A 26,959-nucleotide genomic window follows, 5' to 3' on the forward strand; every position below is an offset into this window, starting at 1 on the left:
GTCGGGACACAGCCGGCAGCGACGCCGGCCCACCTGGCCGCCCATCGTCCGCAGGAGTCGCACCCTGACCCGAGCAAGCCTTGAGCAAGCCTGATCGAGCGGCTGTGCTGTGCTGCGTTTCAGCTCTGACGCCTGTCAGAGGGCGAAGGAGCCCAGCGAGTAGCGCGCTTGTGCGGCGCGCGGTGAGGCAGCGCGCGTGTCGCGAGCGCCGGCGCCGCTAGCCTCCGACGCTGCCGTGCCCCGCTCAAGGGGCGCCGATGCGCTGCGACTTGCATCTCACAGCACCTCTATTGACCCCGGCTAGCGCCTCCGGAATCTCAGCCAGGGTCCTCACGCTGGATGTTGCCGTGGAAACGACTCCGCGCTCATATACCCTCGTGCTGCGTCGGAGGCTCGTGTGTGCGCCCCACCACGCCCCTCTCTCGCCATGCGCTCCTGCCTGCTCCTGCTGTTCATCGCGCAGGTCGCCTTTGCGCGGCATCGTATCCCATCGCCGCATCGTCGCACCTTCGAGTCGCGCGATCGCAGCCTTGACACGACGCCGCCCTTTGCCGAGCGCGCACTGGCCGACAACATCGCGGCGCTGCTGGGCGCACCGATGAACTCGCTCATCGCCGGCATCTCCCAGGCCGCCACAGCACTCGAGTCGCTCGGCTTCGGACCGCCCGACATGGCTGGCATCGAGAATGGCCTTGGGCCAGGACAGGACCCGGACGCCGTGTCGCGCCTCGAGCCGGATGCGAGCGGCCGGCGTGCCGAGGGGAACCTGACGTACTACTTTGTGACCAACGACTTTGCCCGCGGCATCTACATGCTCAAGAGCCAGGACCTCAACTCCATCTTTGCCGATCCATCAAGCGAGAAGCAGATTGTGGGTGAAGAGGAGCTGACAATGGCCATGCCGTTGGCTCACACCACGCGCAGTTCGAGTACGACAAGGCCGTCGGCACCGAGGCGCCGTCGCTGTTCGAGTGGAGCGAGGGCCGCTGGCTCATCTACGTCTCGTCCGTCGGTGCCGAGGGCAACGGCTCGATGCGCGTGCTGCAGGCAAAGAGCGACGACCTGTGGGGCGACTGGGAGGATCTGGGCGAGATGCGCCATGCCAACGGCGACCGGCTAACAAACTACGACGGGCATGCCTTCCGGCATCCGAACGGCAAGCGCTACTTGTGAGCGCGACAGTGCGCCAGTGTCACTGCCGAGCAGAGCTGACTTCGTCTGGACAGCACCTATAGCGCATTGCGCTCAGTCGAGTGAGTCGCTGCGTGGACTGGCCATGTAGATGCTGCTGACCGGACGCCAGGATTGCCGAGCTCACCTCGCCCACGACGGTCGGGCGGGCGACGGTGTGGGCGTCGGGCGATGGCGAACGCACGATCGAGGCACCGGGTAGCTTCGTCTCGGGCCAGAAGCTCAACATTATGTGCGTGGCACCGAGGGGCATGTGCAGCAAATAGCTGATGTATATCCAGCTGGAGCGAGAACGTCTTTGCACAACCTGACTACAACACTGTGAGCATCATTGGGCGGCTCGATCTTCCGGACACTTACAGTTGCGCCTCGCAGATCAACCGCGCCATCTCCGTCGACGATGATCCGCTTGACCCCGCCTCTTGGTACGTGGCTGCTGAGGCACGCAGGTCCGAGACCCCACGTCCTGACGCTCCTGCCAGGCGCAACTCGGCAAACGTCACCTTTCTGCGCTCGGGCAACGGTGTCTACGGCCCCGGCTCGGCATGCGTGTACAACGGGCCCGACGAGCGGCCATGGATCGCGTACTCAGCCTTCTACATGCCGCAAGGCTTCGTAAGTGCGGCGTGCCAAGTCGCCGAAAGACCACTGACACCCAAGGCGACCTCTCAGCCACTGACAGAGAACGTGCGTGCCGTGTCTCCTCTTGCGAGACACCGGGACTTCAGCTGACCGTTCCGCCCTCTTCAGCCGCGACGTGTGCAGTGAGCAGGGTTGAGCAAGCCTGACCACGCTGATGCTCACGCGTAGCCATTGCAGGACGCAGCCACTGATCGTGTACGACGACGAGATCCAGCCGATGGCGCCGGATCGTCCCACGCGCTTTCTAGACTAAGTCCGAGATATTGATGTCGATACCCGCCTGCTTTGTGTGCCCATGGCGGAGTGAAGCAGAGCGAGGCAGGGCGGAGAGGCCGGAGTGGAGGCGACGGCCGGCGTCGCCGTCACGTGCGCGCGTGGTGCGGAAAGTGCGGTAAGGCCGAGGCTCGAGGCGCGCTTCGCTTCCTCCTCCTCCTCCCTCCCCACCCCCGCACTTTCTCGCTGGCCCGCACATGTCCGGCCGCCTGCTCTCCCGCGCGCTCCCGGCGGCACCGCTGCGCTGCGCCGGGCCCTCGAGCGCCGCGCCGCGCAGCCTCTCGTCGCTGGCGCTGCGCCGCCCCGCTGCGTCGCGCCTGCACGCGCCCGCCCGCCCGGCGCTGGCGGCCGCGCTGCTCGCCAGCCGCCCGGCTGGCTCAGCACGCCACATCTCGTTCTGGGGCAGCAGTGCGCCAGCCGCTGCGCCGCCGCAGCAGCAGGTCGAGCCCGCCGCCGCAGATGACGTTGCCGCCGCCGCCGCGGCGCCGCTGGATACCGTCAATGCCTCGGCTGCCGGCACGCCGCTCGCCTCGGCGCCGCCAGCCAGCGAGAGCGCCTCGCCGCTCGTCGATGCCGTGTCGGCCGTGTCGCCCGACTCGGCGCAGCAGCTCTCCGACGCGCTCGCCGCGACGTCCGTCGACCTGGCGTCGCTGCAGGCGAACCACTGGTGGCTCGTGTCGACGGCGCAGGGCCTGCTCGACACGGTGCACCACTACTCCGGCCTGCCGTGGTGGGCCACGATCGCAGTGGCGACCGTGGGCATGCGCCTTGCGCTGCTGCCGATCACGATCAAGGGCCAGCGCAACGGCATCCGCCTCGCCAACATCAACCCCGAGGTGAAGCTGTGCATGGAGGACATCAAGGCGGCAAAGTCGACCAACGACATGCAGCTCATGGCCGCCTCGTCGCAGCGCGTGCAGCAGCTCTTCCGCGACCACGACTGCCACCCGCTCAAGGGCTTCATCGCGCCCTTCGTGCAGATGCCGCTCTTCATCACCTTCTTCTTTGCGCTCAAGGGCCTCGGCGAGGGCAAGCTCACCGAGATGACGACCGGCGGCCTCTGGTGGTTCACCGACCTCACCGCCGCGGACCCGTACTGGGCGCTGCCGGTGGTCAGCGCCGCCGCGACGCTGCTCGTCGTGCAGACGGGCGCCGAGCAGGGCGGCGCCGCGGGCGGCGGCGACCAGACGGCACACACCGTCAAGGTTGTGATGCGCGTGGCGACGATCGGCATGATCCCCTTCATCTCGTATCTGCCAGCGGTGAGTGGTGTGCAGTGTGCCCGGCCGCACGCGTGTTCTCGATGCAGCGCTGACGTGCCCGCCCGCAGGCCTGCTTCGTGTACTGGACGACGAACAACGTCCTCTCGCTGCTGCAGCTGCAGCTCCTCCGCTCGCAGTTCTTCCGCAACCGGTTCGACATTCCCGACCGCGTCGACCACAACGCCGGCAAGCCGCCAGTCAAGGTCGTGGGCGTGTTCCAGTCGTTCCGCGACAACCTCGCCAAGGCGCAGGCCGAGGCGGCGCGCAAGACGGCCACGGCGCCCGGCTCGCTGCGGCGTGCGCCGATGCAGACGGAGGAGGCGCGCAGTGCGGCGCTCGAGCGGCTCGTCGCCGGGCAGCGCGCGTTCGAGGACACATCGGCTGCGCGGCCAGGCGAGAGCGCCGACGACCGGGCGGACCGGCGCATCATGGAGCGCGAGGAGAAGGTGCGTGCGGCGCGCCTGCGGAGGCAGAGCAGCCGCGCCAAGCGGTCATGAGGGGCTATGCGGGCCTTGCGTTGCTGGATTGCGATCGATAGAGCGCGCAGCGCCAAAAGTAGCACGCCTGGCGCCACGTTGCCGGCTGTCTCACCACCACTCATGATCTCCTGGTAATCCACCGCATTCACCGTGAGAGCTGGATTGCGGAGCATGAAGTGTTGTACAGATGACGAGAAGAGTGATGTGCAGGGGCTCGAGCGAGGCAGCGGGCTCATCGCCGCGCTCCGCCCGGGCCTGGGCCGCCCTTGCGCGGCCCGTCGATGCTGGTATTGCCTGCGCAGTGCGTACTCAGCGGCGCCTCCTACACGCGAGCTCGCGCAACTCACCCATGTCGCCACGCTTGCGCTTTGGCTGCCAACGAGCGCGCCGGTCAGCTCATGGCCCACCCTCTGCGCACTCCTCGGCCTCACCTTCTTCCGGCGCCGGTTGCCCGCGTCCTCGGCATCGGCCTCGAGCAGCGAGGCGTCGATCTCGGGCACGTCGCCGGCGCGCACGGCAAAGGCGGCGCGCAGCGCCTCGTCGTCGAAAGGCACGATGCGCTGCAGCGTCGTCTCGGGCCGGAAGACGATGTCGCGCATCGTCGTGCCCGTCGGCGGCGCGCGCTGCGTGCGCTTCGACTTTGGCGGGCGCACCTTGCCTGCGACCGAGGCGTCAGCGCTGGGCGTGCAGCAGCACCTGCCGGGCACACAACCTCTCCAGGCCGCACGCTGCACGCACCGGGCAGGTCCTCGACGTAGTGCGCGTACGTCTTGGGCAGCAGACGCACCGGCGGCTCGCCGTCGGCGCGCCGCTCGTCGCCGTCGAGCGGCAGTGTCTCGTCGCCGGCCGCGTCATCGGCGTGCGCCTGCTGCGCACTGGCCCCGTCGGCGCCCGGCGGCGCACGGCGGCGCGGCAGATACGGGCGCACGGCGCGCTCGTAGAGAGGCAGCAGGCCGAAGCGCGGCAGCAGGTCGGCGGCGCCGTTGAGCGCTACAGACGGCAGCACCTCGGCGGGCGGCAGCGGCGCGGGCACGTACAGCGCCGACGACGACGATGCGGTGGAGCCGTCCATGGCGGATGGCGGAGCGGGTGCGGCGGTGGTCGAGGCGGGAGGCACGGCGGCCGCGGCGAGTGGAGCAGCGGGGGGACATCGGTGCGGCGGCCTGCTTAGTCAGCCGCGCGCGCTGCGCCGCTCTCACACCGGCAATCCGCACCATGTACTCGTTCTTGCTCTCCTCCGCTCCACATCCACGCCGCCGCCGCCTCTCCTGCCACCTTGCTGCCCACAAGTGCATGTCGTGCACCGCGCTGCTCTGCTAGCCTTACCCGCCGGTCTGCGCGCTCGCCCTCGTCCTTCTCGCTCCGCACCGCGTGCCAGCGTCCAGCATGTCGCACGCGCCGGCCCCGCGCGGCATGTCCACGCCCTCGTCGCCGCAGTCCAGCGGCCTGCTCGCGCCCTCGCCGCCGCTGGCGCACCCGGGCGCGCGGCGCTCCGGCTCGTCGGCCTGTGCGAGCGTCAGTGCCGGCACGCCGCGCCCCGCCGTCGACTCGGCGCTCGTGGAGCTGGTGGGCAGCGTGCAGCACGAGCTGCGCACGCCGCTGCATGGTGAGTGGAAGCGAGCGGGCAGTGTGGAGTGGCTGGTGGAGGCGAACTCGCCGAGAATGGCACGAGGCGGGAGCGAGCGTGGGTGGAGGTGCACGAAGCGAGCTCTTGCTGACGTCCGGGTCCCTCGTTCCTCCGCCTGACAGGCATGGTAAGTCTCCTTGACCTCTTCTTCTCTCTTGCCTGCACGCTCAACCTCCGCTCAGCTGCTGCTGGCCGACTCGCTCCGTTCCGATCTGCGCGCAGCCGCGATTGCAGACATGCAGCAGAAGCAGGCGCTGGTGGAGCAAGCGAGCAGCATCAAGTCGCTCGGCGATGGCCTGAACGACCTGCTTGAGGACTTTGCCGACTTTGTGGGTGCAAGTAGACGATGCAGAAGCGGCTCGTTGCTGACGAGAGGCATCAGGCATCGATCACAACAGCCGCTCGCGAGGAAGAGACGCGGCACGAAATCGTGCGGGCCGAGTCTGTGGATCTCGGAGCACTGCTGGACGACGTTGCGTCGGAGCTGTGGAATGAGCAAGTGCAGCGCATCCGCACGCAGGAGGGCGCGGATGCCAGAATACCGCCGCCGCCCGAGTTGATCTTGCGTGAGTGGAATGCACGTGAGGGCGCCCAGGGATGACTGCTGAAGCTGACGGACGGCGATAGAGATCGACACGAGCCTCAGAGGGACGACGTCCATGATCGCAGTCGAGACGTTCCGCAAGTGTGCTCGGAAGCTCATCTCCGTATGTCGGCTGTCCCCTCTCTCACCTCCCGGCCCCTCACACTCGCTTTACAGAACGCCCTGCGCTTCACTCAAGGCGAAGGCTACGTCGAGATCTCGCTTGCTCCGCACACTGAGGAGGGGCGGTCATCGCTGCAGTTGACAGTGGAGGACACCGGCGAAGGCATGACGGACGAGTTTGTGGCAGAGGCGCTGTTCAAGCCTTTCATGAAGGCGGACAAGTTCAAGTCGGGCGCGGGACTGGGCATGGCCCTTTGCGCTTCGCTTTGCAAGCGCATGGTGAGTGCCGCGCAGGGCAGCTTGTATCCTGCCGACTCTGACAAGCATTGCAGGGCGGATCTATGCAAGTCTCCAGCGATGTGGGGCGAGGCACGATCGTCACGCTCTTGATTCCTGTCGCCGAGCTGCCGCGCGTGCCGCAGCAGAGCGTCTCGAGTCGTCCCGCGCAGCTCACCTACATGTATGGCTTTGAGGGCATCGGGCTGAAGCGCCTTGCCGGCGCTATCAGTGCTCAACTCGCCAGTGAGTATCGCCGGACGTTCGAGGCTCTGCATACCGCTGACTTGGGGCCGCAGCGTTTGGCGACATGTACGCCACGACGAATCTGGGAGAGGCAGACTATCTGCTCATTCCGGAGGAAGCTTGCTGGGAAGCTACAGGTGGGATCGAGGGCATCCTCTCGTGAGTCTTTCGTCACCTCTTCCACCGCCCGTCGCACGCCTGACTCGTCGTGCACAGGCATGCCAAGGACGGCGTAAAGATTGGCGTCCTTCAGGCACATGCTGACTCGGGCGTCGAGCTCGCGGCATTCAAGAATGGTTCTCGGCAGCCTGCCTTCGTCACACGCAAGCCCTTCGGTCCCAAGAGCTTTCACGGCCTCCTCCAGCTGGCACGGAAACCCGAGACGGACGCGCAAGCCACCAAGCTACGCCGCACCGATTCGGGACGGGACAGCTTCGAGCAGACGCACCGCATGTCCAGCGAGTCGAACGAGCCCAAGATCGCAGAGTCGCCGCCATCTGAGGCGGATGGGGATGCAGACTCGGTCGACAAGGTGCCGAGCGCCGCCGAGGAGCAGGCGAAAGACACACGCGACCTTGTCTTCGCCCCCGAATCGATCGACGAGGTGCTGCGTGCACCAGTTGACAGCGTGCCTATGCTAGCGCCACTAGCCGGCAAAATGCGTCAAGAAGCCCCCAGCAGTCCCTCGGTCAAGCCCATCACGGTGTCCAAGTTCGGCGCGCTCGTAGTCGAGGACAATCCGCTCAACGCTCGCATCCTCACGCGCTTGATGAAGAAGCAAGGCATCGAGTTCTGCGTCGCCACAAACGGGCAAGAGGCAGTGGAGCAGTTTGCAAAGCACTCGCCGTACGTGACGCTGCTCGACATTATGATGCCCGTCATGTCGGGCTTCGAGGCGTGTCAGGCCATGCGAGCGCTCCCGCTTCAAGGACCGAGAAGACCAAAGATCATTGCGGTCACGGCGCTCAGCGACGAGCTGTCAAGAACAAAGGGCCTGGAGGAGTGCGGCATGGACGAGTGGCTGACGAAGCCGCTCGCGATGAACCGGCTGCTCGAGGATCTCAAACGATGGAGAGCGGACTTTGACGCCGAGGGCCAGACGAGCGAGAGCTAGTCCAGATCGGCCCGTCGCGAGAGAAATGCCAACTGGTCCGTCCGCACCGTTCCCTCCCTTTCTTCCGCCTCTCCCTCGATACCCAGCCCATCCGTGTACTTATAGAGACCCGTTGTGCTCAAATGCTCTGCTAATGGCTTATTTCGTCGGCCCCGCCCCTTCATCTGGCTGATGGGATGCGCGAACTGCTCGTGCCTTTGCGCACAAGTGAGAGCCTGTTGCCTGCGCAGGTCTCGCCCAGTCTAGTGTCCTCGCCCCTTCGCTCTCGCTGCCTCACGCAAGAATCGTGCGGCGCTAGAAATACATTGCATCTGAGGCTTCGCTCTTACTCCTCGCTCTCCCTTCGCAGCTTCACCTCAGCGTCCCTCTCGGGCGACACAAGGTTTCCCGTCACGCGGTACCCCCTCGGCGCCTTGCGCGCAGCCGCACCCCACGAGACGACCTCTCCCTTCTCATCGACCCAGACCGCGTCCAGGTCCAGCACGGCATTCGGGCTTGCGCCCATCTCGATGAGCGCGTAGTGCTCCTGCGTCGGCGCATCCAGTCGCCGCACGGTGTCGACGTGCACCAGCTCCTTGACCGCCAGGATCGCGCCCGCCATGTCGGCGCGCTGAGGTCGGATCACGCTCTGCAGACGACGGGTGAGGCCGAGAGACTCGAGGACGCGGCCAGTCTTGGCAGGCAGACCGATGGCGGAGCGGCGGAGCGTGATGCGGTAGTGCGTCGTCGCGCCGGGTCCCGGACCGTACTGCTGCGCTGCTGACGTCGACGCCGAGGCGGCAGAGGCGGAGGTCGAGGCTGAGGTCGAGGCAAGGCGTGCGCCGCGCAGGCCGAGGCGCATCATGCTGCTAGCCATCTGTCAAGCGCATGGAGTCAGCGCTTGCGCACATGACGACGAGCACTGCTCTCTCTTGCTGTGTGCGTGCGACGCGCCCTGGCCTGCAAAGCTTCAGAAACCAAACATCTTCTCGTCCTCGGCGCCGCGCGGCACCCAGACCACCCATCAGTCCCCAGATGCTCGCTCTCAAACGCCGTGCTCAGCTTCCCACAGCCCTATATGCTCCTGGCACCTCCGACGCAGCAGGGCAACAGCCGCCGGAGTCCCGAAGAACTCAACAGCGGCCGTCGCCCGACGCATCGTCGGCGCTCGAAGCAGGCGTGCGAGACGTCGAGCACGATGCGAGTGCAGAGATCGCAGAGATGATCCTCCGAAGAGACGGCAGAGGGCACACAGACCGCGGCGCAGCTCGCGACGGCTCTTCCTAGGCATATAGTGGTGCGCCGCACCCCTCGTGGAGGTGCGGCTGATCATCATCGAGCCCAGCGGCCAGGCGCACGCAACACACAGCGAGAAGTGGCAAAGAGACTGGTATTACGCACCGTCGGGGTGTTCGAGCGGTGGTTTGATGCGAGTGGTATACAGGAGAATGGACTAGCGTGGAGCAGGACGCGAAGAGGCAAGGCGAAGGCAGAGGTCAGCGCACAGCTCTTGGCGACGGGCAGGGACCACAGCTGCGACTCGGCGTGCGCACAGCGAAACCTCAGACTTCCAAGGAAGGTCGTGTAGGCCCTCATCAGGTCAGGGCGGCTACGACCTTGCGCGCAATGCAAACGGCACAGGTGGTACCCGCAGCCACTGGCGCCGCAGCACTCCTTGCGGAGGGTTCGAGCCACGGCGCCCACGCCCGAGGGCATGTGGACTGCGGCATCCGGGCGTGCCTCTTGCGCGAAGGGAGCACGAGAGCCCCACCCCCGAGGGGATGCGAGGACCCTAGAGTGGAAACTGCGAAGTTTGGTTGGATACCAAGAGTATCATCTCCGGAGACGCTTGCGTGCGAGAGTCGAGAAGCGAGACGAGCGAAACTCACGATGCAGATGGGAGGAGCGGGCCGGAGAGGAGACTGCGTGCGAGGCAAAAGCGTCAGCACAGCGTCGAGCGTCGGCAGAGGGCAAACGGCTGGCGCGCGCGTGATCCATCAGGCAAAGATGTGCTGGCATGCACAAAAGACAGATATAGTGTTCGACAGCGATCGAACGGTTCCTTGTCGTCTCGGCATGGTCGTGTAGGACGGGGAAAGGAGTAGAGCCTCATCGTCTGGGCCGCGCGCGCCGGGTCAGGAGCGGCATACTCACGCGAGAGAGAGCGAGACTTGCGGTGGAGGTGGTGAGAGGCGAGGCCGGGCGCGGCGCTGAGCCGTCTTATGGCGTCGCTCCGCCTCGGCTAAGCGCAGAAAAGCGAGCGCCGCGCAGAGAGAGCGGCCGCGGCGGCGCTCGTCGGCCGAGCGGCGCGTCGCGGGCCGCGCGGCGACGCCCTTCGCAAGGCGCGCGCGGCACGTGATGCGCGCCTCGCGCCCCAGCGTTTCTTCGCAGCGCCGCCCGCTTGCGCCGCTTGTGGCGCCGCTTGGGCCCCGCCGTGCGGCTGAATGCGGTGCCGGCGGGTGTGCATGCAGATGTTCTCCAGCGCGCAGCGCAGAGCAGCAGCTCCGCACGACGGAGCCCCGGACCGGCGGCGTGCGGGTGGGCTCGGGATGCGGCGAGCTGGGCGCACCCGCGCGTCGGCGGGGCGCGGGTGCGCGCGGCACACTGGCGCCATGCCGCCCGCCCGCGCCTCCACGCCCGCCAGGGTCGTGCATGCTGCCCCCCGCTCGCCGTGCCTCGATCGCCATAAGAGGCACGCCTCAGCGCGGTGCAGCACGCCCACCTCTGCATCCTTTCTCGTATCTAGGTGAGTGTGCCGCAGCCTGGCCTCCCTTGGCGTCGCAGCGACGAGTGGACGCCGCCGCAGAGTTCCGCCGGCCCCAACAACTCGAGCCGGCGCGGCGCCTTCTCGGCCGAGGCGACCTTCGCGCCCGCCGCGCACGGTCTCCCATCTGGCGCGCCGAGGTCGCATCAGCCTCGTGCTCAACGCTCGCTGCTGCCATCGAGGTGAACATGGCACAGCGCAGCGAAGAGTCGGCAGCTGCTGCTGCTACGATCGGGGCAGACCTGCTCTGGGCGTGGTAGAAGGCGCAGCGCTTGCGGGTCGAGGCACGATCTCATCTCTGCTGGCGCGTGCGCGCGCGCGGTGCGGCCGGCCAGCAGCGTGTGGCGCGCGCGGCGGCGGCTGCCGAGGCACTTCGCCCGTGTGCGTGCCGCCAGCGCGGCCGTTCCTGCTCGTTCCATGGCGTATCGCAGCGCCGCGGCCGGCTTCGCGCATCTCTCGCTCGGCGCACCGTTGCTCACTCCTGCCTCTGCTCCACCACCACAGCAGCTCCCACCACCCACCACACCCCACACCGCACATCACAATGGCTCCCGTCCAGGTTGGCATCAACGGGTGAGTGCCGCCTGCGTGCAGTGCTGCGGCTGCACCTGCGCGCCTTCCATCGCCGGCCTCCACTCACGCCCTCTTCGCGCAGCTTCGGCCGCATTGGCCGCATCGTCTTCCGTGCCTCGATCCAGCACGGCAAGGCCGACGTCGTCGCCATCAACGACCCCTTCATCGACCTCGAGTACATGGTCTACATGCTCAAGTGTGAGTGGCCGCGGCGATGCCTCGTGCGGCAGTGCGCCTAGCCGCGCGCGCTGCAAGCTCTACCGATGCTCACACTCACTGTGCATACAGACGACTCCACGCACGGCCCGTTCCAGGGTGAGGTCTCGCACAAGGACGGCAAGCTCGTCGTCAACGGCAAGAGCATCGCCGTCTTCGCCGAGCGCGACCCGAGCAACATCCCGTGGGGCAAGGCCGGCGCGCACTACGTCGTCGAGAGCACCGGCGTCTTCACCACCACGGAGAAGGCCAGCGCCCACATCAAGGGCGGCGCCAAGAAGGTCGTCATCTCGGCGCCCTCGGCCGACGCGCCCATGTACGTGTGCGGCGTGAACCTCGAGAGCTACGACCCCAAGGTCGAGGTCTTCTCCAACGCCTCGTGCACCACCAACGTGAGTCTGCGCGCGCGCGCGCAAGGGTGATGTGCTGTGCTGATGCGCGCTTTGCAGTGCCTGGCCCCGCTCGCCAAGGTCATCCACGACAAGTTCGGCATCATCGAGGGTGAGCCACACGCGCGCGCAAGGCACTCCACCACCGCGCACTGACCCATTCTGTGCAGCCCTCATGACCACGGTGCACGCCACCACGGCCACGCAGAAGACCGTCGACGGCCCGTCCGGCAAGGACTGGCGCGGCGGCCGCAGCGCCTCGACGAACATCATCCCCTCGTCGACGGGTGCCGCCAAGGCTGTGGGCAAGGTCATCCCGTCGCTCGACGGCAAGCTGACCGGCATGGCCTTCCGCGTCGCCACGACCAACGTCTCGGTCGTTGACCTGACCGCCCGCCTCGAGAAGGGCGCCAGCTACGACGAGATCAAGGCCGAGATCAAGCGCGCCTCGGAGAACGAGCTCAAGGGCATCCTCGGCTACACGGAGGACCAGGTTGTGTCGACCGACTTCAACGGCTCGACGTACTCGAGCGTCTTCGACGCCCAGGCCGGCATTGCGCTGAGCCCCACGTTCGTCAAGCTTGTGTAAGTCATGTTTCGGCTCTATCCCTGCACGGCCCGTCGCTCACCCCACCTGCAGCTCGTGGTACGACAACGAGACCGGCTACTCGAACCGCGTGCTCGACCTGCTCGCCTACGCCGCCTCGAAGGACAGCGCGTAAGCAGCTCCCTTGCATCTTCGCCATGGTGCGTACTGCGGAGCTCGCCCGCCAGTGCGCGCCGTCGGACCGCGTCTGACCCGCCGCTCCTTCTGTCCGCAGCGGAAGCTCGCGCCTGTAGCCTCGCCCACCTGTGATTTGATATAAACTTGCCCCGTCCTGTGTCTCGTGAAGCCAGTTGTGATGTGAGAAGCAAGCGAGTGCGAGCTGGCGCGAAGACGAGACACCGGCTGCCCTGTGTTGGCAGGAGCGGGTGTGAGGCAGGGGCTTGCCGCACGTGACGTGGCACGGCGCGGCCCATGCATGATGCCTCCACGTAGCTCCACGATCGGGCAGGCGCTGCTCTGCACCACCACCACGGGCACCCTCCTCTCTTCCTCCTCTTCTTCGCTTGCACGAGTCCAACCGCTTGTTCTCAAACAGCGGCCGAGCTTGGCCATCTATCGTCAGCCCGTTCGGGGCGTTCGAGCCAGTCGAGCCAGTCGAGCCAGTCGAGCCAGTCGAGCGACTCGAACGACTCGAACGACTCGAGCAACTCGAGCGACTCGAAGCAGTCGAGCCACCCGGCTCGGTCGAGCCCACCGCACAGGGCCTCCTCGCGCTTCCGTCTGCTGACCGCCATGGCGTCAGCCAGCAGTACCTCGTAGTGCGTGAATCTGTCTTCGCCACGTGCCAACACTGCTGATGCTTCTCTCGGGCAGCAACAAGAAGTCGAGCGCCGTCAAGCGCATCCTCAGCGAGGCGCGGGAGCTGGAAGCCGATGGCTCGCGCGAGTACTGCGCTGCTCCTCTCGAGGTGTGTGCTCCTCATTGCTTGCCGGTGCCTTGGTCCTGACAGCGCATCGCGGCGCAGGACAACATCTTCGAGTGGCACTTCACGCTGCGCGGCGCGCCGGGCAGCGAGTTTGAGGCGGGCATCTATCATGGCAGGATCCTGCTGCCGCCGGAGTATCCATTCAGACCGCCGAGTCTGATGCTACTGACGCCGAATGGCAGATGGGAATGCGGCAAGAAGGTGAGTGCGGGGACGTGTGACGCGGGTTTGATGGGATGGAAGTGCTCGGCAGCGTGGAGATGGATGCTGTCGGCACTAGCAGAGCACTGAGGAGGCGGAGCGGGGTGCCATCCGGCTCGCTTCGTGCCGCGCTCGACATGACCTCTGGCTGCGCGACTGACGCAGGGCCCGACACAGATCTGCCTGACCTTCACCGGCTTCCACGAAGGTGTGTGCTGTGCTGTCTCTCGTGCGATGCGCGGCGCTGACAATCTTTTGCAGAGCAATGGCAGCCAGCCTGGGGCATCCGCACAGCCTTGCTTGGCGTGCAAGCCTTCATGACCGCGCGACGGGAAGCCGCGCAGGGAGTGGGCGCACTGGACGTCTCTCAGACCGAGCGCGAGCGCATGGCTCGCAGCAGTGTCGGCTGGACGTGTGCGGCATGTGCACGCCGCAACGACGAGATCCTGCCGCCTGCGCCGCTCGGCGAACGTCGCGGCGCAGAGCAGCTGCCGCACGGCCTCGAGGTGGCAGACGCAAGTACACCTGCAGAGGGTCCGACACCGGTGTCTCAAGCAACGGACAAGGCCCTCGCTCAGGCTGCGGCTCCGGAAGCCGCACTTCTCGCTACGCCACAGCCGACGGTTGAAGAGCCGCCCGCAGCGAACCTTGCTGCACTGGCAGCGTCTGGCGCATCGGCTGCGTCTGCCGAGGCCAAAGCTCCACCCACGGAGCAGGTCCCGCCGCGCGTACCAGTCGCGCCAGCGCCGTCTGCGTCGACAGAGGCGGCCACTTCAGCACCACTTGGCGTCGCCGATGCCGCCACCTCACGCGCATCGGGATCGAGCGCACCTCGAGAGCGCAGCACGCCCTCGTGGCTGCCTGCGCATGCCCCACCGCCGCCACCGCCGTCGTCCGCCGCTTCTAGAGCACCAGCAGCTCAACCTGCGATTCGTCTGCCGCACGCTGCAGCGACCCTGCGGCCTCAGCGCCCAGCGCTCGGTCCACGCGTCTCGACGGGCACGTTGCGTCCCGCCGCTGCTGCTGCCGCCACGCATGCTGCACAAGCCGCCGCTCGTCCTGCCGCCGAGCAGCGAGTGGCTCAGCTCGACCGCGCCATCGCTACCGTCGTGCTTCTGCTGGCTTGCATGCTTGTGCGGCGCTGGCTGCAGTAGACTCCTCCTTCGCCTCGCCTCAGACCATCTCAAGCCCTTCGACTCGCTCTGTATACCTGAGAGACGCCTCGCTCAGCCTCACCCTGCTCTCTGCTTCACTCTGCCACTGCGCTCCGCTAATGACATCAGCCGTCTGCTCACGCTCGTTCTGCACGCACGGCAGTCGCATTAGAGCTGTATGGGTTGTGGACGCGGCGCACACGGGCGAAACATGGAGTGAGGTGAAGGGGCTTGGATGCTGTACGGGAATCGATGGACAGACGGGGAGTGGATGGTGAGGAGAGTGAAGGGGATGGGTATTGTGCAGGCCGCGCGCTCGGGCTGCACGTGGAATGGACGACTGCGCAAGGGGTCGCAAGACCTTGAAGGCCCCTGCGCCAAGTCGCTGCAGGCGTACGTTGAGAGCGCCTCGTCGACTCAGCGCAGCAGCTCGCGCACGGCGCCCCATGCCGCGCGGAAGGGGTTCCTGGCGCGCGGCGCAGCACTGTCCGCCGGCGTGTCCGACGAAGAAGCCGGCGCCCGCGAGAAGAGCTCGCCACTGAGGTCCTGCGACTCCTGCCTAAGAGTCGTGGTAGGGATGTCAGTCGCGCTCTGGTGACTGACGCGCGCTTTCGCAACTCACCGGCCGTGGTTAGGAGCGGGAGCGAGGTTGGTCTGAGCCATCTGCTGCGTGAGCTGCTCGACGTCGGGAGCAGCGGCAGCAGCAGGCTCAGGCGTCTGCGGCGCGGGCGACGAGTCTTGCGTGGTGGCGACGTCGCTGGTGCTCGAGCCGGCGCCCGGTGCGCCGGGGTTCAGCTGCGAGTAGACGGCGTTGGCGCCGCCAATGCCGATGCCGAAAGCGCCGGACGTGGCACTGACGGGCATTGGGAGCGCAGCCTGCTGCCCCGCAACAGGGGCAGTCGACGCAGGCGCCAGCTCCGCCGCACTGGCAGGCGCGATGGGCTGCGCAGACGGCTCGGCGTCGGTGCTGCGTGTCGTCTCGCCGGCAGTCGGCTCGGCGAGCTGCGTCGAGTGCGGCTCGACGGCGATGGGCTGCGCCGCCGAGTCGCTCGCAGCAAGCGCGTCCTGCTGCGTGTCCTCGGCGTGCAGCTCCTGCGCCGTCTCGGCAACGTCGGCCGCCGTCTGCGCCTGCGCATCCTCCATCGGCACGTCGGCGGCGCTCTGTGCCACCTCGTCGGCGACGGCAGCCGCCTCGTGCTCTTCTGGCACCTCCCGTGCGCTGTCGGCGACCTCCTCAGCGACGTCAGCAGCTTCGCTCTCCTCGGGCACCTCGCGCGCGCTCTCAGCCACCTCCGACGCCGTCGTTGCCGCCTCCTGGTCCGCCGCCGCCGCCGGGGGCAGGTAGACTGCCGGGTCCGTCTCTTGCGGCGCTGCGACCGGCTCGCTGTCGGTGGCCGCAGCGGGTGCCTCGGGCTGCGCCGTACCGATAGGCGCAGGCGCCTCTGCCTCTGCTGCGTCGGACTGCGTCGTCTCGATAGGCGCAGGCGTCGACTCTGCCTCTGCAGCAGGCGCTGTAGGCTCGTCCTCCTCCACCTCGGTCGGCGGCGCCTCACCAGCCTCGCCCTTGGCCGCAGCGTCGAGCGCCACCTGGGGTCCGGCAGCCTCCGCCGCCTCCTCGATCGTCTCAGCGCCCTGCTGCTCCGCCGGCTCAGGCACGGCGACGAGCGCAGGCACGCTCGGCTCCGCGCTGCTCTCGGTAGCAGATGCCGGGGCGGCGCTCTCGGCCTCGGTGGCCTCTTCGGCGACGGGCGGCGCAGCGTGCGAGGCGTCGGTGATGGGCTCGAAAGGCGTGCTGTCGGCAGCGGACTCGGGTGCTGCTGCAGCGTCTGGTGCGCTGACCTCCTCCGACTGCGTGGCCGCGATCGGCTCCTCCGGCGCCGAGGCGTCCTGTGCGGTAGCAACGGGCTCCTCGACAGCCGCAGGCACGCGCACGTCGCCGTCGCCCTCCTCCAGCGCCGCCACCTCGGCAGTGTCGTCGCCGCGCGCTGCAGGCGCCGCTTCGTCCTCGACGTCCGCCGGGTGGCGCGCGTTGTCGACCGCCCGCGTGATGCCCTCGCTGGCGACAGCTGCTGTTGCGGCTGGCGCAGCAACGACGGCGGCAGCCGTGCCAGCGACATCGCTGTGCTGCTCGCTGGACTCGGGCTGCAGGCGCGCGTCAGCAGCTAAGCAGATGCGGCTCGCCTGCCAGTCTCACCTCTTGCGTGTCCGCGACAGAGAGCTGCTCCGTCGCAGCGGTCGTCTCCGCCAGCTCGTCCTCGTCATCCTCTGCCTCGGTCTCGTCTGCGACTGCGGCATCCTCGCCCTCGGCGTCAGACAGCTCGCCTTCCGGGTCGCTGTGCGGACAGGGTTAGCCAAGCCCTCCGCTTTGCTCACGATGCCACTCACAGGTCGTCGAGCTCCTCCAGGCCCTCCTCGTGGCCCCACTTCTCCAACGCCTTCTTGATGCTCTCGATACTCTCATCATCCTCTTCCGCCCAGTTGCCGTTCACATCGAGGCTCTCGAGCTGCTCGAGATGCGCCGAGATGGCCTTTGCCAGCGCCGAGAGCGCCGCGGGGTCGAGCTCACAGTAGCCGAGCTGCAGCTTGCGCAGTGCCTTGTTGTTGCCCTTGCCGAGCGCCTGCGCCACGAGGGCGCCGCCGCGCGGACGCAGCAGGCAGTCGTTGAGGTTGAGCGTGTGCAGCGCCGGCCACGAGGGCAGGCAGGCAGCAATGGCGCGCGAGCCGCGCAGCGTGGCCGTGTTGTCCATGAGGTCGAGCACCTCGAGCGTCGGGCACTTGGTCAGCGCCGAGGTGATGGCCTCGATGCCCTCCATGCGGATGCCGTTCTGGTACATGCGCACCTCGCGCAGGCGGCCGTGCGCCGCAAACGCCTCGGCCCACGCCGGCGCCGAGCCGTTCTCCAGGCGGTTGCGCCCGCAGATGACGGTGCGCAGGTTCGACTCGCGGCCCTGGCTCTGCAGCTCCTTGGCCGCGGCAGTGAGGGCGTTGGCGACGATGGTGCCGCCGGTGATGCCGAGGCCGTTGTTGGCGAGCTTGAGCACCTGCAGCGCGTGGTTGTGCGTGAGGAGCTGCACCATCGGCTCAGCACTGCGGCCGCCAAAGGCATTGTCGGAGAGGTCAAGCTCGACGAGCGACTCGGTCTCGAGCAGCGCGTCACAGAGCGCCCGCAGCGCATCTGGGATCTCGTCGATGAGGCGGCCCGTGAAGATATCGGCAAAGTCGGCGATCTGTGGGGGGTGTGAGCCGCGGCACGCCACTGTGAGGCCTCACGCGACACACCTTGAGCTGCTTCTTGCGCTGCAGCACCTCGGCGAGGGCGCGGCAGGCCTCGACGCCGAGCGAGTTGCCGCCGAGGTGCACCTCCTCGAGGTCCTCGATGGCGTCGAGCTTCTCGAGGTACGGCGCGATGTCGTCGCGCGACGAGAGCTTGAGCTGCGCGTCGCCGCGCAGCGTGAAGGAACGTGGGTTCGCCATGGCCGAAGTCAGGCGGTGGGGAGGGCAGAGGTGGTGGAGGCGAGGACGGTCGTGTGATCGGCGCTCAGGCCGCCGCTTTTGAGCCAAGTGTTGCTCTCACGTGACGCCGCGCGTGCGACTGGGCGGATGCGGCGCGGCGGCGCGCAAGTGTTGTTCGCGCGTCGCGCCGCGCCAAGCAACATCCACGCTCCACATGCGCGTGGCTGCGCCTCACCACCACCATCCCATCCCACACCAGCCATGGCCGAGGAGTACGACGCCATCGACATCTTGTGCGTCGCAGCGCTCACTGCACTGCTGCTGCAGCACTGACACGCGCCCGCCGCAGCGATGTGTTCAACCTGCTCAAGGAGAGCCTCACCACCGACGACGAGCTCGAGCAGTTCGCCGCCATCGAGCAGCAGCTCGACGCCGCCTCGCACCGCAGGCAGGTCGCACTGCAGGAGGAGACACAGCGCATCGGCGGTAAGTCGCGCAGCAATGAGGGCCAGCAGGGCAGCAGGCAGCGTTACAGATAGGAATAAGGGGGCGGGGCGAGAGCGAGTACCGAGCACCGGGATATGCAGAGCAGATGGTGCGCGCAGGGCCAGGTAGTGATGTGACGCAGGACGGTGGCGTCACACTCCTGCTCGACGAGGTGATACGCGAGTGCACGGGTGAGGGTCGGCAGTGCCATCGACGCAGTGCGCTGCTCTGGGCGTGGTGGCCCCGCTGTTCCGAGCTGGTAGATGCCTCAGAAATGCTCCGCAATGTCCTTGGCTGACACTGGCGCCCCCAGAGCTCGACCATGTGCTAGCGCAGCTGCGCAGCACAACTACGCGGGGCGCCACCGACTGGCGCTCGACGGCGGCGCACGGGCGTGAGATGGACCGGCTAGAGACGAAGCGCTTCGAGTGTGCCAAGCGCATCAACGAGCAGGAGCAGCGCCTGCACGGCGTCGAGGTGGAGCTGCGCGCCGCGTGCGATGCGCAGGAGGAAATTGTGCGCGCCGAGCCGGTGGTGGTGGAGGATCTGGACCAGCAGGCGTGAGTGTACTGCAGGAATGCGGGGGAGACCAGCGCTGACGAGCAACTGACTCTCTCCACAGACTGAAGCTGCAGATGATGCGCAACTTTGGCTTTATGCCCGCCAAGTCGACGCCCGACCGGCCCGTCTTCGACCTGCTCGACGTCGTCTCGGCCTCGTCGAAGCAGGTCAACACGATCAAGGTCGACGCCGAGCACCTGCAGCGCTACCGCATCACGCCGCACTGGGTCGCCAGCCAGCTCTGGGCCGGCGTGCAATGAGCGCGCCGCAGATCAGATGCAGCCTTCTTCTCTCGCCTCCAACTGTACGATACCCTTCTCGCGACTCTTCGAGTGTACTTTATCTGTTGTCTATTGCAGCAGGACATGCGGTGGGTATTGAGCGCGCGATCGATGGGGCGCGGCGACAGGGAGATCGAGATAGATGCAGGATACAGGAGGCGGGATGCATGAGCGAGTCTGGATGGGGTGCAGTGTGACGGGACCAGGGGCAAGCCAGACGGCGAGACGGCTACATCGTCATGGCCGGCAGCGAGGCGGCGGGCAGGAAGAGGGCCCGCATGCCCGCCGTGCTCTCGAACACCTCCTCGGCCGAGTGGCCGGCGCCGTGGATGCCGACGAGCTTGTGGCCGACCTTTGTGCTCCGGAACGGGCGCAGCTGGCTGCTGCTCGACGTCGGGTACATCGAGTTGGCCGGCTCGCGCGAGTCGAGCGCCGGGAACGTGCCCGGCAGGCCGTCGTACGTCGAGGCGCGGGCGCCGCCGAGGATGTTGAGGTACTTGAAGTACGCCAGCGAGCGCACGTAGCGGTATGCGCCGCCAGCGGCGCGGCCGCCGCACAGCTGGTCTCCGTTGGTGGTGCTGACATCGTCGAGGCCGACAACGTAGCGCACATCGCGTGCGGCATAGCGCTTGTAGAGCGCGCTGGCGGAGCCGAGCAGCGGGTAGGGCGCACGGTAGTTGCTGAAGCCGTAGCGGAAGTCGTTGAACCACGAGCACTCGGTCGTGTCGACGGGCACGGGACGATCACGTCTGCGAGCGAGAGGGTCAGCGGCTGTGGCGGGCGGACGGCTCGTGCAGCCTCACGTGAAGTAGAGCATGGACGAGGGGTCGGCGACGACGTAGCGCACGCTGATGCGCTTCTTGGCCGGATTCTCGCGGCCCAGCACGGCGTAGCGCTGCACGACCTGGGCGCCGCCGCCGTGGCCGAGGAAGGTGATGGTCTTCATCTTGGGATACATCAGGCGGTTGCTGTACTTGAGCAGCAGCGCGTCGTACGCCGAGAACAGCGACACGTTGCTGCCCAGCGGGTGCGTGCTGCCGTCGCCGCCCGTCCATGCGTTGGGGTCATCCCAGCCCAGCGTCGTGGCGTTCAGCGCAGGAGCATCGCGGTCCGTCGAGAAGAAGAGCGGCGAGAGGCGGATCGAATTGTCGACGGCCGAGCCGAGCTTGCGCTTGTTGGCCGCCGAGAAGATGCTGTTGAGGATGCGGAAGTATGTGCCTGCGTTGCGCTCGACGCCGTGCAGAATGATGAAGACGCTCTCGGCGTCGGCCTCGTTGTTCGGCGTCTTACTCTGCCATGCAAACAGCTCAAACGGCCCCACGGGAATCGTCGTGGCAAAGGCGTACGGCGGCGTCGAGCCGACGCTGGTGAGCATCGGCCCGTCGCCGTCGGTGCCGTCGCCGCGCATGTCGGTGAAGATGTCGCGCGAGGCCAGCAGCAGCGGCTCACGCAAGGCGCTGCTGTTGCGTGGTGCGGCCGCGTCGAGGGATGTGGGCAGCGCATGGCTGAGCGTCAGGGCAGCGAGACCGCAGAGCACAGTGGAGAAGCGCATCGCGGAGGCGTGGTCGAGAAGCGAAGGCCAGGACAGAGACGAAGTAAGAAGATGCGGACGGCAGCGGCGGGGCTGCGCTCTTATAGCTGGCAAATGAGCGTGGAGTGTAAGAGTAGCACGACGGGAGCAGAGCAGAGGGCGGGAAGGAGAGGACTATGGGGCGAGAGGGGTCCGGAGGGCGTCTGCGGGGCGGCACTTACCGCGCCCTCGGCTTCTTATTGCACCCTTGGGCGTCGACGGCGTGGCGGGCACTTGCGCCCGAGTCTTGGGTCCAGCAGCGCCCCGGAAGACAGCGCAGGCGGCTGGCTGCGGCGGGCGAGCGTCTCGGGTCGGGCGAGCGCAGCGCAGCCTCGGCGGCTGGCTGCGGCGGCGTGTGCGGCTGCGCCCGGCGCGTGCGGTGCCGAGACATGGCCCTGCCTGATGGCGCACGGCGTCCCACAACGGCTCGGCCTGCCATCGCTTTGGCGCCGCCGCCGCCCAGAAGTCTCGCCAACGGCCGCGGCTCGGCACCACGAGCGTGCAGCAGAGCAGCCCACGGCACCACAGCAGGCGCACACAAAGGCCCGTCTGCGCTGTATTGGAGCGCTCCGGGCCGCGATGGCGGCGACGAGGGCCGCGCGCGTCTGCCAAGCCGGCGTCAGGGCCTCGCTCGCGCCGCTGCTGCGGGCTCATGCACGGCGGAGCCGGAGCGCGGCATCGCAAATGCAAAAAGCTCGGCACGGAGAGGCGCTCGGCGTCAAATGGCAGCCGGCTGCGGGTCTCGTGGTGCGGCTCCGGCTGCGGCGGCAGCGCCGAGGGCTCACGCTGCGTGCCGCGGGCGCATGGCATGCGGCGGCACGAGGGGCCCTGATCGGCGTCGGCGCTTGGATCTGCGGCGCAGGAGTGCTTATGCGCCTGATAGAGGTGCGTGCTTGCTGCTGAGGGTGCTGCTCCCACGGCGGGCAGGGCAGCAGCAGAGCAGCACTCGGCTGCTGCGGGCGGTGCCGGCTGCGCGTCGTCGTCGTTGGCGCGCCCGCCACACCGCCAGGGGTGGAATGCGCCGCGCCTCGTCCTTGGCTCTCCTCCTCCGTCAGCGCCGTCCGCCGTCCGCACTTGGCAGGTTGCATCGGCCACGCTTGCCAACGGCTCAGCAAGCACAAGGTACCCGCGGCACATCGGCGCGCGCCGTTGCGGCCTCGTCGGCGGCCCTCACTCTCGGGCAGGCTGCACACGCGCTCGGAGCGTTCCTCTGCGCGCACCCGCCGGCCGCTGCGAGTCACCGGCGCCAGAGACACAGCAACGGCCTCGCACATCGATATACCCGGCCATGTGAGGCGCTCTGTGCGCGGCGGCGGCACCAGCGAGGGCCGCTGGCCTGGGAGCACTTCTTTGGAAGCTGCCCCAGAGGCCGGCAGCGCTTCGGACGCTCATGTCGGCGCCTGCGCCGCTGCGCATCTGCCCTGCCTCAATGAGCCGACTGCGAGGCGAGAGCATGATGGAGCTGCGGGACTGCCAAGCGCATCAGGTGCCCTTGGGCTCCTCGCAGACCGCTTTCCCTTGCCGCCGCCGCTCCGTCAAGGGCACCGCACGCAGCCCCGGGCGCAAGGTATGCTTGTGTGTCTTGGCAGGGTGATGCCTCTCTCGCGAAGGTCTCGCTGTGTTTCTCGGCACTGCACCCGATGACTGAGCGGCCACGCCCACGCGACGCGCGATGGCCGCACGCATGACGCGTGCCAGACGGGCACCCCTGGCAGCGGAGCCGTTGGGCACGCAGGGCCTCGCCAAGCCGTACCTGGCCCAGCTGTCAAAGACGCCGTGCCGCAGCAGCAACCATGCGATGACAGGTGCAGGCAACGAAGCTTGCTCATTCACGCCTGCTCCGCGGACGGAGCGAGGGTCCAGCCCCGATTGCGATTTCACAGGCGCAGCAGCCATGCGCATGAATGGAGTGCGCGTGCCGAGCATGATGCCGAGCCGTCAAAAAGCGCGAGCTGCCTCGGCTTGCGGCGCTCGGCGGTCTCTGTCCGACCCTTGGAGCTGCCGATGAGCTAAGGCCACTGCCGAGGAGGGCAGAAGCAGCCTCCAGCGAACGTGGACCCGCCTCGAGGGACGCATGATGCCCAGACGGCGCTCAGCCGACCACGCGGGTCGCCCCCCATGCTTAAGGCGCGCGGCGCGCAGCGCGCTCGGTGACCGATGCCGCTCGGTCATCTCGAAATTTGGCTCGTCACCGATGTGGCCGTCCCCTGCACCTGTGTGATGCTGCAAATCCAGAGTCCGAGAGCGCTTCGAGAAGCCCGACCATGCGGCTGTGCTTCTGAGCGGCTGTGCGCACAGCGCAGCGCAGCATGCTGCGTCAGAAGGTGGCTGCGGTACAAGCCGCCGCTCTCGACGCTGCGCTGTCGCCTGGAAATAGTGGCACGCAGGTGCAGCAGCACACATCGAAGGCAGTTGGCCGCATACCGCCACTTTGCACAGGCCACACTGATTGGCCGCCTCCCTCGTCGAGTCACATTATAGTGCCGCCGCTGAGTGGCTGCAAGATCATTTGCCAGGTGCGGACCTCGAGGGCATCCGCAGGCTTACCACGTGCAGCCCCAGTCCTGACGCTGCTCTCACACGCATACTGCGCTGGCGCCGCAGGAGACCTGTCGGCTTGCTAGCGTCCTTGCTCATCGGGATATTCCGTGCGGCGGGGTCGGTCGTGAGAAGAAGCACAGCACCGGAGAGGCGTACGGCAAGTGTGTGTCGCCGCTCACCGACCGCCAGGGCCTCGCAGGGTGCGCATGGTCGCTTGAGCCTGTCTGCGAAGGCGTGCTGTGCAGCGTGCACGGCCTAACAGCAGCGCAGATCGATTCTCAGTGTCCCGGTTCTGGCGAAAGCGGAGCGTGCTTGCCGTGCGGCGAAGGTGCTGCAGCGCGGCAGCATCGCCGTCGCACCGGCACTACTGGCGAGGGGGATTGCCGGTGATGCTTGCGTGGGCTGGCGCCTGCTGCAGGTGCAGGCATCGCTGCTGGACTCCTGGGCAGAGGGTTCGTCAGAGGCCGCCGCAGAGCAGATGTGCCTTGACGAGGAAGCTGGCTCAGAGGAGAGAAGCTCTCCGCACGTCGGGCACCGAGGTGAGGAAGCGCGGCGGAGAGGAAGTGTTGCCAGACAATCATCGACGGCGGGTTGGCTCTCGCTTTAGCGAGAGCGGACCTCTGGTGGCGTGCGTCCTCGGTGCTCGCTCACCGACCTTGCAAGTGCCAGCGAAGTAGAGTGCCTCCTGTGCGCTAGATCAGCACGGCCGTACCCACGCACGGACGCGCATCCTGCACCAGCCGGCTCGTGGCTCCGCCGTCCAATGCCTTCGCTCGCGCCCCTATTGGCCTCGCCGCCTGGTGCCTGACCTGAGCATCTCCGTGCTGGGACGGCCGAGCACAAGGCGTGTTGAGGCACTTGCAGCCTGTCCTGCTCGTAGTCATCGCCCCGCGCAGCAGGAGAGCACACTTCTCGCATCGACCACGCCCGCGTCCTCTTCGGGCCCTCGCCGTGCCTAGGCTCTGGCGCCAGTCGGCAGACAGTGGCTGTGAGGATCGGTCCTCGTGCTGCGTTGATCTTGCCAGCGAGGCGGCCGCATCCCAGCCCCTCGTCTACTGCTCAGCACTGCAAGCCAATCAGCGGTCAGAACACCGTGCCGCCCGCAACGTATAAGAGTTGCCCTTCAGGCTTTCGTCTTCTGCAGCCCAGCTCCACCCCACCGCACATCATCTACTCATCACTCACCATGGCTCCTCCCTCCGCCTCCTTCGCCGCGCCGCTGGCGCAGACGCCCGTCTCGGTCGATGCGCTCAAGGCTCGCGCCGCCGGTGTCGGCGCCCAGTATGCGCTGCCGCGTGCCCACGTCGCCATCAAGGCCGGCGAGGAGCCCGTCGAGGACTTTGAGTCCGGCAACTACCGCTTCGCGCACATCAAGGAGAGCCACACGAGCCGCGCCATGACGGCGCGCTACTACGAGGGCATGATGAACGCCGCCGTGTCGGACGTCGTCATCATCGGCGCCGGCTCGGCGGGCCTGGCGTGCGCCTACGAGCTCGGCACGGCGCGCCCTGACCTGCGCATCACCATCCTCGAGGCCTCGGTGGCACCCGGTGGCGGCGCGTGGCTCGGCGTGCGTATGGACTTGAAGATGCGTCGTGCCATTGCAGCTGACACACTCTGCCTCCACAGGGCCAGCTGATGAGCGCCATGGTCATCCGCAAGCCGGCGCACCGCCTGCTTGAGAGTGCGTTCAGAGCAGCCGATGCGTCGTTGATGATGGGCTCACACCTGTCCTCGCAGAGCTGCAGATCCCCTTCGACGACGAGGGCACGTACGTCGTGGTCAAGCACGCCGCGCTCTTCACCAGCACGATCCTCTCCGCCGTGCTGCGGCTGCCCAACGTGACGCTCTTCAACGCCACGTGTGCCGGTGAGTCGTGGTCGTGTGGCGTTCCTCGTGTCGGAGCTGACGGTGTGGCGAATGCTTCATGGTCGTGCATAGAGGGTAAGTGCTGGCTAGGTGCAGCACGGCGGTGCACCAGCTGACGAAACATCCCAGACCTGATCATCAAGGTCGACGAGCAGGGCGTGAAGCGCGTCAACGGCGTCGTCACCAACTACACGCTTGGTGCGTCGCTTGTGCCGTTGCCTACGTGCACCGCTCACACCCTGCACAGTGACGCTCGCACACGGCCTGCAGTCCTGCGTAAGTACATGCCGCACCTCACCTTCGTATGCTCGACTCACCATGCTCGCCACAGATGGACCCGCAGACGATCACCGCGCCCGTCGTGTGCTCCTTTGCCGGCCACGACGGCCCCTTCGGCGCGTTCGCCGTCAAGCGCCTCGAGAGCGCCGGCCTCGTCAAGCTGGGCGACATGGCACCGATGGACATGAACGCAAGCGAGGAGCGCATCGTCAACCACACACGCGAGGTCTTCCCGGGCATGGTGCGTGTGCCGGCTTGTGGCGCTTCACGGCGGCGGCGGACTGCAGCAGTGCCCAGCAGCAAACAAGCTCACCGCTGGGCCATGCCTCGCCGCACATCATCGTTTCGTCAGACTCCCGCTTACACCCACTGCGCAGATCTGCGGCGGCATGGAGCTGTCGGAGCTCGACGGCCACCCGCGCATGGGTGCCTCGTTCGGCGGCATGCTGGCGTCGGGCGTGCGTGCGGCCAAGACGGCGAGTGCGCTGTACGATGCGCTCGACACGTGCGACGGCGAGGTGCGCGGCCTGCGTGCCTGAGAAGCTGCCATCTGTGTGGAAGTGAAGTGAATGTGATGCGATGCTTGTGCAGACCGCGATTGCGAAGGAGGTGTGCTGGTGCTGAGGGAAGAGGCGGCACCGCTGGTGGATCAGGCCTTGGCGCGTGTGGAGCAACACGGCGTGGGAACAGCGCCGCGTCGGGCCGGGCAGCGGTGTGCTTTGCGCCGCGCGCCGCTGTGTGGCCTTCCTTCCTTCTCTCCGCACCGCATCCTCTCCTCTTCCGAAGCGCACTCGCCATGTCCGCCGCAGTCAAGGCGGCCATCGCGGCGCGGCGCAAGGCGCTTGCACAGCAGCAGCAGAGCATCGGCAGTGCCTCGCCCGCCGGCTCGCCGCCCGCGTCCGGCACGGCCTCGCCCGAGCTGTCTCTGAGTGCCTCGAACTCCGCGCCGGACCTCGACGAGCTGGCCCTGGCGCAGGCGCCTCTTTCGGCACTGCTCAACAAGGCCGCTGTGACGGGCCGCGCCAACCTGGCTGCACGGCATCCGGCGCTGGCGCAGCTGCCGCCGCAGCTGTGGGACCTGCTCAGCGCCGACCCACCGGCATGGCGCAGCAGCAGCACGCGGCCGTGGTTCGAGCGCCCCGAGCTCAGCGTGCTCAATGCCTCGAACAATGAGCTGCGACAGTGCAGCGAGCGCATCGATGAGTTTGCGGCGCTGGCACGGCTTGATGTGAGTGGGCCGCCGCTGGAGGGGCAGGAGGCTTAGGACAGCGCGGTAATGCGCCGCACACTGGGGG

General features: G+C 67.5%; 14 protein-coding genes across 14 annotated transcripts in view; 9 read left to right on the top strand and 5 right to left on the bottom strand.

The window, feature by feature from the left end:
- Positions 1 to 427: 427 nt before the first annotated feature.
- Positions 428 to 2,086, top strand: FA09DRAFT_335689 (Arabinanase/levansucrase/invertase; the record flags this gene model as incomplete). The annotated part of the gene is made up of 10 exons (XM_025743783.1): positions 428 to 871; positions 925 to 1,169; positions 1,227 to 1,253; positions 1,304 to 1,423; positions 1,473 to 1,512; positions 1,567 to 1,616; positions 1,674 to 1,806; positions 1,864 to 1,878; positions 1,942 to 1,955; positions 2,011 to 2,086. The coding sequence occupies 10 exons, from the start codon at positions 428 to 430 to the stop codon at positions 2,084 to 2,086; spliced, it is 1,164 nt and encodes a 387-aa protein (XP_025601323.1).
- A 200-nt stretch (positions 2,087 to 2,286) lies between these two features.
- FA09DRAFT_313678 (hypothetical protein) lies at positions 2,287 to 4,004 on the top strand. The gene is made up of 2 exons (XM_025740737.1): positions 2,287 to 3,368; positions 3,437 to 4,004. Exons 1-2 carry the CDS (start codon positions 2,304 to 2,306, stop codon positions 3,863 to 3,865), a joined length of 1,494 nt encoding a protein of 497 aa, XP_025601324.1. The 5' UTR covers positions 2,287 to 2,303; the 3' UTR covers positions 3,866 to 4,004.
- On the bottom strand, positions 3,997 to 4,937 carry FA09DRAFT_357665 (hypothetical protein). Its single transcript, XM_025744863.1, has 4 exons — positions 4,586 to 4,937; positions 4,279 to 4,505; positions 4,195 to 4,219; positions 3,997 to 4,141 (listed from the first exon to the last, which is right to left on the bottom strand). The coding sequence occupies exons 1-4, from the start codon at positions 4,917 to 4,919 to the stop codon at positions 4,080 to 4,082; spliced, it is 648 nt and encodes a 215-aa protein (XP_025601325.1). The 5' UTR covers positions 4,920 to 4,937; the 3' UTR covers positions 3,997 to 4,079.
- Positions 4,938 to 5,349: 412 nt separating this feature from the next.
- On the top strand, positions 5,350 to 7,994 carry FA09DRAFT_327029 (hypothetical protein). Its single transcript, XM_025741241.1, has 8 exons — positions 5,350 to 5,601; positions 5,657 to 5,803; positions 5,857 to 6,040; positions 6,102 to 6,181; positions 6,235 to 6,459; positions 6,513 to 6,702; positions 6,756 to 6,861; positions 6,919 to 7,994. The coding sequence occupies exons 1-8, from the start codon at positions 5,599 to 5,601 to the stop codon at positions 7,814 to 7,816; spliced, it is 1,833 nt and encodes a 610-aa protein (XP_025601326.1). The 5' UTR covers positions 5,350 to 5,598; the 3' UTR covers positions 7,817 to 7,994.
- A 147-nt stretch (positions 7,995 to 8,141) lies between these two features.
- On the bottom strand, positions 8,142 to 8,660 carry FA09DRAFT_335693 (hypothetical protein; the record flags this gene model as incomplete). Its single annotated transcript, XM_025743784.1, has 1 exon — positions 8,142 to 8,660. The coding sequence occupies one exon, from the start codon at positions 8,658 to 8,660 to the stop codon at positions 8,142 to 8,144; it is 519 nt and encodes a 172-aa protein (XP_025601327.1).
- Positions 8,661 to 9,256: 596 nt separating this feature from the next.
- On the top strand, positions 9,257 to 9,996 carry FA09DRAFT_510 (hypothetical protein). The gene has a single exon (XM_025745696.1). It carries the CDS (start codon positions 9,422 to 9,424, stop codon positions 9,881 to 9,883), a length of 462 nt encoding a protein of 153 aa, XP_025601328.1. The 5' UTR covers positions 9,257 to 9,421; the 3' UTR covers positions 9,884 to 9,996.
- Positions 9,997 to 11,103: 1,107 nt separating this feature from the next.
- Positions 11,104 to 12,459, top strand: FA09DRAFT_324017 (glyceraldehyde 3-phosphate dehydrogenase; the record flags this gene model as incomplete). Its single annotated transcript, XM_025741110.1, has 6 exons — positions 11,104 to 11,132; positions 11,215 to 11,330; positions 11,421 to 11,740; positions 11,798 to 11,849; positions 11,908 to 12,322; positions 12,378 to 12,459. 6 exons carry the CDS (start codon positions 11,104 to 11,106, stop codon positions 12,457 to 12,459), a joined length of 1,014 nt encoding a protein of 337 aa, XP_025601329.1.
- A 339-nt stretch (positions 12,460 to 12,798) lies between these two features.
- On the top strand, positions 12,799 to 14,761 carry FA09DRAFT_313689 (UBC-like protein). Its single transcript, XM_025740738.1, has 5 exons — positions 12,799 to 13,102; positions 13,158 to 13,251; positions 13,309 to 13,470; positions 13,648 to 13,678; positions 13,732 to 14,761. The coding sequence occupies exons 1-5, from the start codon at positions 13,077 to 13,079 to the stop codon at positions 14,622 to 14,624; spliced, it is 1,206 nt and encodes a 401-aa protein (XP_025601330.1). The 5' UTR covers positions 12,799 to 13,076; the 3' UTR covers positions 14,625 to 14,761.
- A 2,018-nt stretch (positions 14,762 to 16,779) lies between these two features.
- FA09DRAFT_292877 (putative ran GTPase activating protein 1) lies at positions 16,780 to 18,098 on the bottom strand (the record flags this gene model as incomplete). Its single annotated transcript, XM_025740030.1, has 3 exons — positions 16,780 to 16,957; positions 17,010 to 17,851; positions 17,904 to 18,098. 3 exons carry the CDS (start codon positions 18,096 to 18,098, stop codon positions 16,780 to 16,782), a joined length of 1,215 nt encoding a protein of 404 aa, XP_025601331.1.
- Positions 18,099 to 18,317: 219 nt separating this feature from the next.
- On the top strand, positions 18,318 to 19,499 carry FA09DRAFT_902 (hypothetical protein). Its single transcript, XM_025745891.1, has 4 exons — positions 18,318 to 18,349; positions 18,405 to 18,754; positions 18,877 to 19,123; positions 19,186 to 19,499. The coding sequence occupies exons 2-4, from the start codon at positions 18,670 to 18,672 to the stop codon at positions 19,382 to 19,384; spliced, it is 531 nt and encodes a 176-aa protein (XP_025601332.1). The 5' UTR covers positions 18,318 to 18,349; positions 18,405 to 18,669; the 3' UTR covers positions 19,385 to 19,499.
- Positions 19,500 to 19,510: 11 nt separating this feature from the next.
- FA09DRAFT_327035 (hypothetical protein) lies at positions 19,511 to 21,225 on the bottom strand. Its single transcript, XM_025741242.1, has 2 exons — positions 20,209 to 21,225; positions 19,511 to 20,154 (listed from the first exon to the last, which is right to left on the bottom strand). Exons 1-2 carry the CDS (start codon positions 20,955 to 20,957, stop codon positions 19,635 to 19,637), a joined length of 1,269 nt encoding a protein of 422 aa, XP_025601333.1. The 5' UTR covers positions 20,958 to 21,225; the 3' UTR covers positions 19,511 to 19,634.
- Positions 21,226 to 23,574: 2,349 nt separating this feature from the next.
- Positions 23,575 to 24,568, bottom strand: FA09DRAFT_910 (hypothetical protein). The gene is made up of 2 exons (XM_025745894.1): positions 24,172 to 24,568; positions 23,575 to 23,949 (listed from the first exon to the last, which is right to left on the bottom strand). The coding sequence occupies exons 1-2, from the start codon at positions 24,432 to 24,434 to the stop codon at positions 23,772 to 23,774; spliced, it is 441 nt and encodes a 146-aa protein (XP_025601334.1). The 5' UTR covers positions 24,435 to 24,568; the 3' UTR covers positions 23,575 to 23,771.
- Positions 24,569 to 24,702: 134 nt separating this feature from the next.
- FA09DRAFT_292634 (putative thiamine biosynthetic enzyme) lies at positions 24,703 to 26,203 on the top strand (the record flags this gene model as incomplete). The annotated part of the gene is made up of 7 exons (XM_025740013.1): positions 24,703 to 25,086; positions 25,146 to 25,200; positions 25,257 to 25,385; positions 25,515 to 25,583; positions 25,633 to 25,661; positions 25,717 to 25,905; positions 26,042 to 26,203. The coding sequence occupies 7 exons, from the start codon at positions 24,703 to 24,705 to the stop codon at positions 26,201 to 26,203; spliced, it is 1,017 nt and encodes a 338-aa protein (XP_025601335.1).
- A 257-nt stretch (positions 26,204 to 26,460) lies between these two features.
- FA09DRAFT_335700 (L domain-like protein) overlaps positions 26,461 to 26,959 on the top strand; it is a gene marked incomplete at both ends in the record, with an annotated part of 2,130 nt that continues 1,631 nt past the window's right edge. The window contains one exon of the mRNA XM_025743785.1: positions 26,461 to 26,892. Coding sequence (XP_025601336.1) covers positions 26,461 to 26,892 — 432 coding nt within the window. The remainder of the gene's footprint in view (positions 26,893 to 26,959) is intronic.

The sequence above is a fragment of the Tilletiopsis washingtonensis genome, assembly GCF_003144115.1.
Source record: "Tilletiopsis washingtonensis strain MCA 4186 unplaced genomic scaffold FA09scaffold_1, whole genome shotgun sequence".
Classification (NCBI taxonomy): domain Eukaryota; kingdom Fungi; phylum Basidiomycota; class Exobasidiomycetes; order Entylomatales; genus Tilletiopsis; species Tilletiopsis washingtonensis.

What these genes read in the sequence shown, in the direction of transcription:
- FA09DRAFT_313678 (XM_025740737.1), top strand. Translation starts at nt 2,304, where the DNA reads ATGTCCGGCCGCCTGCTCTCCCGCGCGCTCCCGGCGGCACCGCTGCGC. An exon ending in TCATCTCGTATCTGCCAGCG is followed by an intron (nt 3,369 to 3,436) that starts GTGAGTGGTGTG and finishes GCCCGCCCGCAG; the next exon opens with GCCTGCTTCGTGTACTGGAC.
- FA09DRAFT_357665 (XM_025744863.1), bottom strand. Translation starts at nt 4,919, where the DNA reads ATGGACGGCTCCACCGCATCGTCGTCGTCGGCGCTGTACGTGCCCGCG. An exon ending in CTACGTCGAGGACCTGCCCG is followed by an intron (nt 4,506 to 4,585) that starts GTGCGTGCAGCG and finishes CCTCGGTCGCAG; the next exon opens with GCAAGGTGCGCCCGCCAAAG. An exon ending in GCGCAAGCGTGGCGACATGG is followed by an intron (nt 4,142 to 4,194) that starts GTGAGTTGCGCG and finishes CGCACTGCGCAG; the next exon opens with GCAATACCAGCATCGACGGG.
- FA09DRAFT_327029 (XM_025741241.1), top strand. An exon ending in TTGAGGACTTTGCCGACTTT is followed by an intron (nt 5,804 to 5,856) that starts GTGGGTGCAAGT and finishes GAGAGGCATCAG; the next exon opens with GCATCGATCACAACAGCCGC. An exon ending in TATCAGTGCTCAACTCGCCA is followed by an intron (nt 6,703 to 6,755) that starts GTGAGTATCGCC and finishes TTGGGGCCGCAG; the next exon opens with CGTTTGGCGACATGTACGCC.
- FA09DRAFT_510 (XM_025745696.1), top strand. Translation starts at nt 9,422, where the DNA reads ATGCAAACGGCACAGGTGGTACCCGCAGCCACTGGCGCCGCAGCACTC.
- FA09DRAFT_313689 (XM_025740738.1), top strand. Translation starts at nt 13,077, where the DNA reads ATGGCGTCAGCCAGCAGTACCTCGTA. An exon ending in TCAGCCAGCAGTACCTCGTA is followed by an intron (nt 13,103 to 13,157) that starts GTGCGTGAATCT and finishes TCTCTCGGGCAG; the next exon opens with CAACAAGAAGTCGAGCGCCG. An exon ending in ACTGCGCTGCTCCTCTCGAG is followed by an intron (nt 13,252 to 13,308) that starts GTGTGTGCTCCT and finishes ATCGCGGCGCAG; the next exon opens with GACAACATCTTCGAGTGGCA.
- FA09DRAFT_902 (XM_025745891.1), top strand. Translation starts at nt 18,670, where the DNA reads ATGGTGCGCGCAGGGCCAGGTAGTGATGTGACGCAGGACGGTGGCGTC. An exon ending in GGTGATACGCGAGTGCACGG is followed by an intron (nt 18,755 to 18,876) that starts GTGAGGGTCGGC and finishes TGGCGCCCCCAG; the next exon opens with AGCTCGACCATGTGCTAGCG. An exon ending in GAGGATCTGGACCAGCAGGC is followed by an intron (nt 19,124 to 19,185) that starts GTGAGTGTACTG and finishes CTCTCTCCACAG; the next exon opens with ACTGAAGCTGCAGATGATGC.
- FA09DRAFT_327035 (XM_025741242.1), bottom strand. Translation starts at nt 20,957, where the DNA reads ATGCGCTTCTCCACTGTGCTCTGCGGTCTCGCTGCCCTGACGCTCAGC. An exon ending in TCGTCCATGCTCTACTTCAC is followed by an intron (nt 20,155 to 20,208) that starts GTGAGGCTGCAC and finishes TCTCGCTCGCAG; the next exon opens with ACGTGATCGTCCCGTGCCCG.
- FA09DRAFT_910 (XM_025745894.1), bottom strand. Translation starts at nt 24,434, where the DNA reads ATGCGAGAAGTGTGCTCTCCTGCTGCGCGGGGCGATGACTACGAGCAG. An exon ending in ACTTCGCTGGCACTTGCAAG is followed by an intron (nt 23,950 to 24,171) that starts GTCGGTGAGCGA and finishes CCAGGAGTCCAG; the next exon opens with CAGCGATGCCTGCACCTGCA.